Source organism: Leptosomus discolor, chromosome 11 (genome assembly GCF_034619465.1).
Source record: "Leptosomus discolor isolate bLepDis1 chromosome 11, bLepDis1.hap2, whole genome shotgun sequence".
Lineage (NCBI taxonomy): Eukaryota > Metazoa > Chordata > Aves > Leptosomiformes > Leptosomidae > Leptosomus > Leptosomus discolor.
The window spans coordinates 13,672,985-13,686,293 of record NC_141401.1 but is presented as its reverse complement, the minus strand read 5'-3'; the positions used below and the strand labels follow the sequence as shown (position 1 = coordinate 13,686,293).

At 42.3% G+C, this 13,309-nt stretch overlaps 1 protein-coding gene across 2 annotated transcripts; it reads left to right on the top strand.

Moving 5' to 3' along the window:
* Nucleotides 1–291: 291 nt before the first annotated feature.
* LYSMD2 (LysM domain containing 2) lies at nucleotides 292–13,002 on the top strand. 2 transcript variants are annotated; one of them, XM_086471617.1, is made up of 3 exons: nucleotides 292–489; nucleotides 5,299–5,636; nucleotides 12,236–13,002. In XM_086471617.1, exons 1-3 carry the CDS (start codon nucleotides 292–294, stop codon nucleotides 12,294–12,296), a joined length of 597 nt encoding a protein of 198 aa, XP_086327743.1. In that variant the 3' UTR covers nucleotides 12,297–13,002. The 2 variants fall into 2 exon arrangements, with proteins under 2 accessions (XP_086327743.1, XP_086327742.1); XM_086471616.1 differs by having other exon boundaries at nucleotides 12,232–13,002.
* The last annotated feature ends 307 nt before the right edge of the window (nucleotides 13,003–13,309 follow it).

Below are 13,309 nucleotides of genomic sequence, written 5' to 3'. Positions count from 1 at the left end.
CCCCCCGGGCGCGCACCGCCCGCCACTGCGCAGCCGCGGCATCGGGGCGCCAGTGGGCATGCGCACTGCCCCCCCCCCCCTTCCCCCGCGCATGCGACCTCTCCCGCGGCCGGCGCGGCGCATGCGCAGCGGGCCTGCTGCAAGCGGGGCCGAGCCTCGGCGGTTGCCGCCGCCGGGCGGTCGGGCGGCGCCTGAGGCGGGGGGGCGGCGCGCCATGCCCGGGGGGGCGGCGGCGGCTGCTGCGGCTGCTGAGCCGGCGCGGAGCCGCGGTCGCTGAGGCGCGGCGGGAGCATGGCTGAGTCGCTGCGGGAGGAGCCGCCGAGCGGGCCGGAGTCGGAGGCCGAGCTGTCGCAGCGGCTGGCCCACACCAAGGCCCGCTCGTACGGCAGCACGGCGAGCGTGGCGGCGCCGCTGGCCGAGCGCTACGTGGAGCACCGGCTTAGCGCCGGGGACACGCTGCAGGGCATCGCCCTCAAGTACGGCGTCACGGTAAGGCGAGTGCCGCCGGGGCGGCCTGCCGGCCCGGGGAGCCAAAAGAGCGGCAGGGCGAGCCGGGGAGGGGCTCAGCCCCGTGAGCTGCAGGGCCCGTGGCGGTGATTGGCTCCCGTTACAGCGGCGCTTACTTGTTGGGCCCAGCAAGTGACGGAGCCAACGGGGAATAGGCGCTGGAATGGGAAACAGCGGAGAGGTCACAGGATGGACTTGTCCCATGAGCGTTTCCGTACCCATAGTGGGCAGAAGATTCAGTTCTTACCGTGGATATGCTGCTAGTTTTAGTTTTGGTATTTAAAATGCTGACATCTGAGCCTCGTGACCTGCTTGGAGGGGTCAGCGCCCAGTTCTGGTGGTAAATGGCTGGAGCTCGCCTTGCCCCAGACAGGACACAGGGACTTTTGCAGCACAGGCTTGAACCTGATGGGTGCTGAGTTCACGGGCCTGGCCAGTGGCCTCCAGGAAGGGAGATGCACTTGTTCCCACCCAGTGAGCCAGTGCTCACATGACAATTCACCCCTACAGTCACTTCAAATTAAAAAAAAACCCAGTGTAATTAAGCTTATCTTGAAAGGAATCATTATTTTGATGTTGACACATAGGCTGTGATAAGAAGAAAGGTTTTCTTCCAGTAGCTTCAGGGCTAAAAATTCTTCTATTGTCATCTATCTACCATCCTAGCAGTGATTTACAACTGGTTTGAAAGCGTTGCTGCTTTTTTGCTCTCTTCCTATAGAGAAGCAAGTTTACTTCTGTGGAAAAAGTTGAAAGGTTTATGCCAGCCTAAGATGTGCAAAGTCCAGTAGGGTCTACCAGTAGGCTTTAACGCACCCCGTTCCCCACAGAGCAGAGCTCACCTATTCTGCCTTCATTCCAGCTTCTTTGGGGCCCAGTGAGCCACCACCTGAAATACCTATATGCTGTTTCAGTAGTCCCAACATGCAAAATTGCTTGGGGCCAAGCAGCCGAGGAGCATAGCTAACAGCATGGTACTAGTACACAGCCAATGTCACTTTCACATCAGCTGCAAAGAGCACCTTCCAGTTGGGCTCTTTCTAGAAGAAGTAAAAGCAGTCCCAAATTAATAGGATCTGACAGGAATGAGTTTCCTTTCCTTCTCTGGTTCTGAAAGATCTAATAAAGCCTTCCAGCAGCATTCAGCCTATGTTGTGGAAAGGGTTAAAAGTCTGTTTGTCTTCCTTTAAGAAAGATTAAGCCACTTTTTACCAAATCTTGTTGACATTTCTAATTGCATTTTGGATTTACATTGGCCCACATTTTTGGCCCAAAGTTTTGCTCACTACAGGGGCAAAGCAAAGTGCCCTGAGCTGCTCATCAGATTTGTGTGAATTTTTATTTTTGACAGCACTTTCCATAATCAGTAAAGTCTCCGGCATAAATGATGTAGCTATGTTGTTCTTTATTCAGAAGTGCTCACTGCAATAAGTGACAAATACAAACAGATTACAAAAATAGTTTTCTGGAAAAAAAAAGCGCATTTCTAAACACTTTACAACTCCCTTTTGGCTAAAGTGAAGTTGTGGATCAAACCTGTACAGTCTGGAAAAAAAAAGGTTTAACTTATGAACCATAAACTTTGTTCATAGTGTGAGTTTAATAAGCTTTTGCTGGGCTAATGGTGCATTTAAAGTACAAATGTTGGGGTTGGTTTTTTTAAATACCTCATTTGTTTTTTGATATAATGTTGCTGGTATTCTGCTTAAGAAATCAGAGCTGCATCATTATAGACCTCAAATGGGAAAAGTTAAACTGACATGACGTATCCCTAAGAGCAGTGACAAGCTAACCGAAAACAGCCATTGTGTTTCTGCTTTAATGGGTTTCAGACCAGGGTAGGAATGTATGCAAACATGTTTTGTTTTAGCAAAAAGAAGAATCTTACACTTTCATAGAATGACAAGGACTGACTTCCTCTAAAGAGTCATTACATTTGCTTCCTGTATACTTGGCTAGAAGGGAGAGTTACTGTAAAGGGAACATCAGAATTATCTTTGGCTGCCATTGCCTCCACTATTACTGTTTTTAGAAGTTTCCCCCTGTGGTTTTCCTCATTGGGAGTTACTTTGCAGCAAGAGACATCCTGTCCAGTCCTGCCTTGGCATGACATAGCATGGACAGTTTAAGATGGATGAAAATACTGGGGGAGAGAGATCACTGTGCTTTGTTTGGCCTCATCCTCTGCCCTTCACCCCCCTCCCCCAGGTACTGTCTATTAATCTTGGATGGGTTGTATTTATTAGATCTTGCTTTGAACGCAGTCAGGTAAATTAACACTGGGAATTAGTGTCATGTTGGTGGTTCAGTTGGAGTGCCGTTTTCCATCATGCAAGGGTATCCCTTTTGAGGGGAGAAGGAAAAGGACCATTTGTTTCCTTGTCAGTAGAAGCAATTTTGATTAATTAGTTCAGCACCAGTTTGTGCATTAGTGCAGCTTTAGTTAAAGTAGTAACAGCAAAGACTTCAGCACATGCTTTCGTTACTATAGGTCTGTAGCTAACAGAAATTAGTTCTGTTTTCCTAGTACTAAGAAAACAAGTGTTAAACCCTGCTCTCCGTACACCTCTGAACATGAGGAGTTGTATTTAGTTGTAGAAGGAGCAGTGTGTATTGCACATACCAAATAACCTGCTCAAGGCTGAGGGATGTTCCTTTTAGAACCAAGGATTTCCCATTTCATTGTTACTCAGTGCAGAGGCGCACAGTCTTCTAAATGCCACAAGACTGTATTTAAAAGGTATTTTAGGAAGAAATAACCAGAGGTAGAGTTACAGTGAAGTAGGGTAGAGAACAGCAGTACAGTGCATTATTTATCAGCTATTGAAGCATCATCACCTTTCAGCTCCACTGTAGTACAGATCTGTTTTCAGCTTTTCATTTTTGATACCCATCAAGACAGACAACGTTTAGACATTTTGACAATGACATTTAAGCTAGCATCTGCTGGCTCTTATAGGTCTCATTATCAAGTCAGGTGAAGCTTCCTTTATGCACTTCAGATGGTACTCAGCTTGGGAGAGAACTTTGAGGTACACTCTATGCTGTGTAAGGCTAACTAAAAATTATTTCCAGGCTTCAGGTACTGGAAGAGTAGTGAGTTTCTCTTGCTTGAAGTAGTAGTTTTAGTATGTTAAGTTTAAGAAATGCACAGGCACATCAACCCAGTTATCTGTTAACAGCAGTCTTGTCTTTTGCAATTGGGAAGGACTCCAGGTGGTATCAGAGCGAAGTTTAAAGAGTTTAAGACTGACAAGCATAAGATGGTAGAGCAATTTTTTCATCATGAGTGCTGAACTGAAGGTACTTCAGACTTTGAAGTAGTCAGTGGCTAGTGCTTAGAGCGCTCAGCTTTTTCTGGGCAATTATACTAGCAGTAAGACTCCTATTATTACAAGACTCACAGTCTTTGTTCTTACTCAGTTTAGCTCCATTTACTTTAATGAAAATAAATAACACTTCTAACGCAGGCAAGAGGTATTTTCAGTTCTCTCTATACTTGTTTTCAAGCAGGTTTTAGAGTGCATGTATCGTTGCACTAATGTAGCAATTAGGGACTTGGGCTTATTGCAGTCACCAGGGGACCAGAATGGTCATTTGTTTCTTTCACTTAGGACTTTTCCTAATGAATTCATGAATTCAGGTTATAACTAAAGGTTAAGGTCACATAATCATAGATTCTGATTGCTGTGCTGTTTTTAAAGCTTGCGATTGAGAAATAGGAAGCTAGTGATTGTGATTGAGAAATAGGAAGCTAGTTTAACTGTTATTGGCTTAGAAGGGAAATTTTGATGCCTAAGAACTTAAACAACATTCTTGGTAGGGAGATAGTATAAACATTTACTGGGAGCTTTTGTTTGCCTGTAAAACAGTGGAGTTTATAATAGCTTCTCAGCTTAAGTATAGAACAAGTGGGACTTTATGCATTAGTACATAAAGAAAGATGGGGTCTTCTAGCTTCTGTCGTGAGACCATCTGTATGGATGAGAAGGTTGTAAGAAGTATATTGAGTAAAAGTTGCATAAAATGTGTTTAGCAGTTACGTGGTGGCTGTTACCATGCGTCATTACATACGTGAGGTTGCTGTTGATCATGCTGTAGATTCAGTTTACTGGACAAATGCAGCCACTAGTCTATGCAGATCCATCACAGAGCGTTTAAGAGTCCCCCATTCTTTTCACTGCCCAACTTCTCACTGAAAATCAGGACTTACATGAAGTCTTGATTTGTTACGTCAGCTGGGGGGGAAATGCTATGGATGAGCCATATACTGGTCTTCCAAGACTTGTGGTGCTCACTGTTCATAACTAGCATGTCCTAGAATACTCAAGGTAACTTTATCACCCCTTGTTGGTATTATGCATGCTTTTTACCAGAGAGTTCACCCAACAACAGCTGCTAGCAGTTCTGAGCCTTACTCTACTGTAAATCCAAATCAGCAGCACTTTTGCAATAGAGTTTCTGTACTTTGGCAAGTTGTTCATGTGAGCCTGTATAGAGATTGGAAGACTGTTCAAGAAAAGCATCTTTAGGTAGTGCAAGACTTTAGAAAGACCAATATTTTGGAGTCAAGTCTCCATAAGAGGAAGAAGCTAGGAAGTCGAGTTAACAAGGCTAAGACAGAACATACACTCTGAAATCACTTTGGATGCAAACAGATCCTGTCCTGAAGTCACTGCTGCTGCAAAGAAAGTATAGATTTATTGTAACTAAAGGTTACTGTACTACTGCAGAAGGTTGGTACTTCATACTTTGCCAAACCTAATAACTTATTTTTCCTATTTTTTTCAGATGGAACAAATAAAGAGGGCAAATAAACTGTTCACCAATGACTGTATATTTCTGAGGAAAACCCTGAATATTCCTGTTGTATCAGAGAAACCATTACTGTTCAATGGACTTAATTCACTGGAATCTCCTGAGAATGAAACTGTTGACAGCTCCCCTTCTTGTGATGAAGGACTAGTGACAGTTCAGGAAGAAAGTAGTTCTTCTCCCAGTCCTCAAGAGCCTGACAATCAGCCCACTGCCCCAGAAGAACTGTCTGCCAAAGATTTCCTACAGAGGTTGGACTTGCAGATTAAGTTATCCAAACAAGCAGCCAGAAAACTAAAAGATGACAATGTCAGGTAAGTGGCACTTTCAGTATTAAGCTTCTTAATCTCATCCTGAAGGCTTTTTAGTCTGAGCTGAACCCTCTTTGTAGGGCATCTCAAACATATCAAAGCATGCATAGTTTTAATTTGTAAACAGCAAGTCTATGCTATTATCATGCACCAGATACATTCACATCATTAGCAGATGCCTTGATATGGCAGTAATAAAGGCTGCCTCACAATACATTGTTTACAGACTAGCAGTAGTATTCCATGAAAGCCAGAAGGCAGAGATGTCTTGCTGTGTAAGTGGGCAACTATTTAAGCAAACTCATAGTTTTCAGTAGAGTACTAAGCCAAGGCCTGTGTGGAAGCTAATTGCGTACAGCAAGGCATGGTTGCATTTTTCTTAGTCTCAGATTGCCTCACAATTGTGTAAATATTCTCCACGTTGCAGTTTCAGTAAAGCTATCCCCTCTCCTTTCCCTGTGCAGTCTCTCCCTTTGTGGATCCACCTACATAGAAGTCAGTCTTTTCTTCAGTATTTCTCCTACAGCCAGGAGCTCCCACACACTTTACTCTTACAAAAGCAGTACCTTTTGACCTCTCTGCCACAGTGATTACCCCCTCACATATGTACGGAAAGTACAGAAAGACTTAGAGCAAGAGCAGACTTAACTAGTGTTTGTTTCCCCATGTCCTTGGGAAAGCTTCCTCAGCACGTTCACAAGCAGTGGGTGGCCTTTCTCATGACAAAAAAAGGTGTGACTGCAGGGGATTTACCAGAGAGCTGAAGAGAGGTTATGCCTGCAGATATGTACTTTGCCTTTGCAAATTTGTTTAATGCAAAACTTCTTCCATCATCCTAGTTCACTTCACACACTCTGATTTTGAGTACAAGCAACATACTTTTCATGTTAAGAGGAAAGTAACCTTTCAGGACCAAATCTATTGAGCATAGAGCCCCATCATTTCTTTAAGATATTAAGGGATTATTTCAGCAACTTAAACTTTGTTCAGTAGACAAAAAATTAAGGGGGAACAGTATATTGCATTTAGCAATTGGACAAGCCTTGTTTGGAAGAGTATCCCATAAGACAGCTTAAGGCAATTCATTACCTGGTGCATTCCACATAAAACTCTCCATTGCCAGAGCAAGACTGGTTTATAGTTAGTCTTAGGGAAGGCTGGAACGCTTCCACATCTTTTTAACACACTTGTCAATTATTTTTATTTTGAATTGATTACATGAAAGAGGAAAAAGAGGTGTTGGAACTCAGATCCTTCTCTATTCAAACTCATTCGCCTGCATTGTATTTGAAACAATGTAGAGCATCTATCAAAGTGTGCTGCTGCTGACTCACAGATCATCAGACATGGGTATCTAACACAGATTAGAGTAGGTGTTGACCCAGCAGTTAAACTGGGTGACAGGAAACCACAGTCCCTGCCCGAGGAATGTAATTATTTCAACACCCCTTGAACAAAATAACATGTTAATTTACAGAAGGAAATTCACTTAGACCTTGCTGCACCTTGGGTGGGGCCAAAGTGACATCCCTCAAGTAGTATACTGCTACTCATAATATCCATTTCCTATATTAAGTTACAACTTGCAAAGTGAGGGCTTGGTACCAGATTTCCTCCCAAGATACAGGAGGATGAGTTACTTTCCCACCTCCTGTTCAGATTTAGCAGGTAATTTTGTTAATTACACAGAGCACAGATTTTTATTGTTCAGGAAGCACGAAGTACAGAGCTGCAGGCTGTCTGCTGAGCAGGATGTTATCCAAAGCTTCTGAAGAGAAAAGCTTCCTCTGTCTGATAAAGTCTTCATAATGTCACCTTCCGCCCCACCACCTCTGGCTTTCAGTCATGGCTCACAAAAGCCATCCTTGCCTTATCTTCTCTAACTGCGTTCACCCCTTCACAGTGTGACAGGAAGTGCCAAAGGACCAAACTGAACCTTTACAGAGCGTTTGCAGAATGTTTACTCCTTACACAGAGGAAGACCATTGCTGAAAGCCCTGGAGGTACTTTTCAGCTACCTACCATCAATGGTATTTCTGGGCCCACACTGAAAGGTGGCAACATTGCTTTCTCTTGCTCCAGCAGCTCCACAGGAGGCATCTGTTCTCCCTCCTGCCTGTACTTTTCTTGTCCCTTGCTTGGAGCAGGAGGCTTGAAAATTGGACAGCCATCGTGGTAGTAAACTAGCCTTATGAATTCATGAATTGTCAATTCTTAGAGTGAAAGCCATTTATGAAATTAAGAGTGCTGTTTCCAGCTACTCTGGCCTTCTGTATTCAGATTGCCTTGCCAAGGCCTGTTTAAGATGTGGCATGCAGGATGCTGCAGTGTAGTTCAGTGCTTGTTTGAGAGTAAGAAAGGAGCACTTGGAGTTACATATACTACCAACAAAAGGGACACTGGAACTAAGAAAACTGCAAGCAGAAACAGACTATCAGTTCCAGAACTTGAAGAGTCATAACTTCTCACCGTACCCATGAGCCTGGTTCGACAGATGGAGAGAATCACATCTCAAACTGCTCTTTACTTCAGTCTCCCTTAAAGTTGCCAAGAATGCATGCACATACACGCACTGATTCTCAAACTGTACAGGCAGTTTTGTAGTAAGAAATTGCCCTGTGCTATAAAGACAGCTTAAGGTGAATTACATTGTTTAATCATAACTCTTGAAGTCACCCCTTTAAGTGCTCTCAAAGGAATAAGTATATTAATCTCAAAAGTCAGCTTCTTCCCAGCTAAAGCCTCTTGCTGTTAGGTAGAAAAACTGAGGAGCACAGAGGTGTGGATTCAGTCCTTAATAGCCATGCAAGTAGATGAACATTGAAGATTATAGGATGTGATCCACTCGGTTTGTGCCAGCTACCTTTCACTGTTAGAGTTTATGTAAACATATGGCTAGATCTGTACGTGACACTACTAGAGAGTTTCATTGGGCAATAACTTATTGGTTAATGACTCCCCCAAGCAGGTACATTTCTCAAGCTGCAGCTCTAGGTGAGCAGCTTAAGGCAGTAAGACCTGTTTTTGCTTTGAGTGATGTTTCTGCAGTAGGCCAAAAGAAATTCAGTGTTTGTAGCATATGGTGCTAACTCACATATTTGCATGAGGGAAGAATACCCATTATTAGTTTGATCCACACATGGAAGAAAAGCAACTTGTGATAGTTTGAGAAAATATGGTAGAGCTTCATGTTGCCCCAAATGCTGTTACACATCTTTCAGGATGCCAAAACTGAAAGTTAGTTTAGTGATGCTTTTTGTATCAAATAGTTGAACTCCAGAGGTCTAATGCAAGGTCTTTATAGAGTCCTTAATATTTTAGGGTGGTACTGTGGTAGGCTAGAACACTAGGGCTGTATACTGTGCTTCTGGAACAGGTCACATATCTGCATTTACCTTTTAGTGACTTATTTTGAAAACCTTGTAGCTGAGTAGAGCCACTAATCACTATTGCTTGTACAAGCCACTGTAACTGGTGTGCAGCACTGGAACAGAACCATATATTGTCATCTGCTTGGTTGTCTTGACCTGAACCTAGGAATGAGTAGGGTGTTGAAGAATTTGGCACTGATAATTGAATTAATTTGCCCAGTAATTGTTCACCATCAGTGGCTATCAGCTGAGAAAACAGATAACTCAATAAAGGAGGCTGCCTGTCAAGAATCCTATTTTCAGACTTCCAAAAGCTGTTAACTTACAAACTCACATTGCTGCCTTGTTTCATGGTGAATCCTAGAAGTATCCAAGCATTGGATTAGAGTTTGTTTGTTCCCCCTCAGATGCGCCTGCTCTCACAGAAGTGGTTATTAGCATTTCTTATTGTGGCCTGATGCATACAATAGCTTGCAGTAGATGTCTTTCAGCTCCTGTAACCTACTGGGTGAAGTGGCCACAGCAGACAGGAAGAGACAGCACTACAAAGCATTGTGATGCTGTGCTGCTCCTTTCCCTTTGCCTGAAGGAGAATGCTGCAGTGACTTACCACTTTGTATTTCAAGCAGCTTAAAAGTGAAGAAAATTCTTTGGTCATTAAACATATACACAGTGCCGCGTTGTTAATTGTGGGCCATGGGCTGGAGCTACTACTGTGTAATTTTACTTCACATAAAGCTTGTCTTGTTTTTAAGCCATCAGAACAGACTTGTACTTGCTGTGTACACTTCTGAAGATCTACAGTAGTAATAATCCCTGGCCATTACCTTGGTACGCAGCAGTTACAGTATTACTACAACAGTAATGTGTTGTAGACCTCCTGACAACAGCCTGGTACTGCAGCCTGGGACAGAAGGTTAGAAGCTGTTCTTGCCAACCCTAACTGCCAGCTACAGCATGCCTGAGCCTTGGTCAGAAAGCTGTTTTGCACATTACAGCCAGTCACTGCTTTGCTTGGGTCCAAGCATAATGACCTACTACATGGTTCTTAAGTCCCTGCCACATGCAGAAACCCTCAAAGCTGGCTGTGGCTCAAGTGCCAGTCTTCTGCCCTCTGCTGACAACTGCTGAGGAAAAGCCCACAGTCCACGTGCGTATTGCACAAGGCAAGTGGAGGCAAACAGCTTGGGCTAGCTGTTTAGTGACTTTGATGTCCGAGGACCTGCTAATACAACATTACTGTTTCAGCTCTTCAGTTCTCCATGTTCATCCCTGCTATCCACCGTAATCAACTGCAGCTAATTTCAGTCCAGGGTTTGGATGTTATTCCTGTATTAAGGCTTTCAAGAAGAAAAAAGACTGAAAGGCCAATTCTGACAGCCTCTGCTTAGAAGGAAGGCCTTGTTGCTGTAGCTCTGCCACATTTTGTTGTCCTAAAAGGGGAAAACATAGAACTAAGAAGTACAAAGTAATTTTCAGTGTGCAGCACACAGTAAGCTTCTCCCCTAGTAGACAGTCTAAGCCCTGAAACTGTAGCAGCTCTCCATCCTCAGAAACTAGCAGGAGATTGCTCTTTGCAGCTGTGTTCTGGGCATATGTGGCTCAAAACCCATTGCCCCAGAAGCGCATATATCAGAACTTCAGAATATACTTTTTGAAATATTTAGCTTCAGCCAATCTTACAGTCCTGCAGTCCAGTCTTACAAGCTTGGTATGTTGATAGTTTCAATTCTGAAAGAAGTTTTAAAATGTATTATCTTGGGACAATTTATAGATCAAGAGGGTTTTAGTGCTTATTCAGCTAAAAATGAATTGTTTGCTTCCTTACGATATAAGGGAAGATACTACTTAAATATACACAGATCAGCTGTATGTTACGAATCATGCTGGGTACTGTGTCTGTAGCATCACTAATCTAAATAGATTTTAGCCTTTCTTACAAATATGTCTGTTTTCTATACTGCTGTAACCACACATTCCTGCAATAACTACCAGTTTCATCCAAACCCTGATATTTTTAAGTTTTAATTTTTTGACAAGATTTTTTTCAAGGCAAAAGCAATATCATGTCTTTGGCTTAAGATGATAATTTTGCTGGACTACCCAAGAACAGGGAAGGGCTGGAAAATGAGTGCAAGTTACTCAGCTCAGCTGCTTGGCTAATTTGTAGGGTTCTTTCCTCTAATTCTATTCAGGGGGTTATATGAAATTTAAGTTGTAGATAAATAGTCACATTTAAAAGTTAGTAGGGAAAAGTCTCCATGATTTGGGTTTGGAATACTATTGAAACATACAGGTTTTACTTTATACCATTAGACTATTTGACTAACTGTACCTTTGAATGAAGGCACATACAGTGTGAAAAGTAACTGGAAATGCTTTGAAGCTCACTGTGTAGCAACTGTTAAGTCTTTCTGTTCTCACTAAACCACTAAAGTTGGCAGCAGCTTTAAGAGTAGGCTCTCAGGAACAGAATTTTAAAGCTACAGTAGTAGAAAACAGTGATCTTTGGAGAACTTAGCATGCTTGAATTAGTACCGGATGCTGCACTGCAATAGGTTTACATAACCACTTTTTTCTTTAAAGGCAATATTACCAAGTAAACAGTAGGCAGACTGATTTTTCCTGATTGTTTTAATAGCAACACTACTTTGGTTTATCCAGTTATTGCATTAGCAATAGCATTTGTGGGCAGCTATTTTCTCCTAGGAACATCCAAGTGATCAGTCTCAATATTGATTGATGCAGAGGAAGGAACCACGCTCAAGGAATATCCTTGCAGCATCAAGACACAGATCCAGCTATAACTATGATGGACACCTCCTGCCATTCAAAAGGTTGAAACAAACCTACAACTAAGCTTGCTTTTTTGAAAAAAAGAGATTGAAAGCAACAGTACTGGAGCTCCAACACACCCTCGCTTGTTTATCCTCAACAGTATTTCTTATTGATTTGGAACAGTTATGTCAAGAAAATTCGTTAAACTAAATACGTTCTGATGTTGCTGAACTTGTATAGCTTTATTTGTTTTCAGCGTTCTGTTCCTGAAACAACATAACAAGAACTCCAGAGAAGTATGATGAACAGTAGTCTACTGTGAGTCGTATTCCTGTTGGGCAATGCCAGTGTATTTTGGTCCATTAGGAAAACTGGTTATCTGCATGTACCTTACAGTTTTACTGCTGAGACATGGTATGTTGCTGATCTGATGATGATTTTCTTTTTAGAGAGGAGGAGAATGAGGAAGGTCCCTATGCAACTTCTTCATATCACCAGTAGAAGACAGATGTGATGGCCTGAAAACTTTCCATGAAATCAGTTCTTAAAGAACTAAATGGTCAATAATTCAAAACCCAAGTCTTTTGGACTCATCTTGATGTACTTAAACCAAGTCATGAATGGGTAATTGCACTGAAATTATGACCTCTTCTGCCTTCTGTAGGTTAATGTCCTTGCTCTATATCAACAAAGGGTTTAAGCCTTCCGAACTAGCAATGGCCTTTATACCCCTTCTGTGCAAACTGTAGCATGGTAGCAACAATATATCCTTGAGGTCACCTTTATGCAGGATGTTGATCTTTAGTAAAGATTTTTGTAAATACTTGTTAAAGTGAAATTTGTTTTAAGTATTTAAAAATATTTAATAAGTTGTAACTGAAACTATGAAAATAATAGAAGTTTACTTATCTACAAACATAGGCAAGTTTGCTGTGGAAGTTTTGTCTACTTCAGGGCTGCAAGAACTTGCCTCTGAACTCTTTGTGTGTGTCTGTGTGTGGTTATGATGTATTCCTAGAAATGGGAATTAGTTAAAGCCTTTATGGTTGAACAACTATTTGCAAATTGGATTTCTGCTAATAAAAGGGAAGAGTTACAGCAGGAGATTTTTCTTTTGTGAGATACGACATTGGAATATCAGATGTTCTTGTGTGCAGTTATATTTTGTGTGGTTTTAATTTAATAAATACAAAAATACCAATGTGTGTGTTCATAATGAAGTCAGCTTGGTTCTAGTCTGGTTTTTGTGAAGAATGGTTTGTCTAGTTACACGAGCAACTAGATGCTAATTTCAGGGCAAATAATGTCCTTTACCATATAGCTCACCCTCCTAAATGAGACCTGTAAGAACTCTTTGATGTAGTTGTGCAGTCAAGGACACTGTATTAGTAAGCACCACACTGGTAAGCCTTTGCTGTGCTGAGAAGAGATGCCTGTATTCAAGTCTACAAGCAGACCCCACCTGAAGCTCAGGAAGGCAGAGTGCAGACTGCATTCACTCATTGCCTTCAAGTTAATGTATTAGCA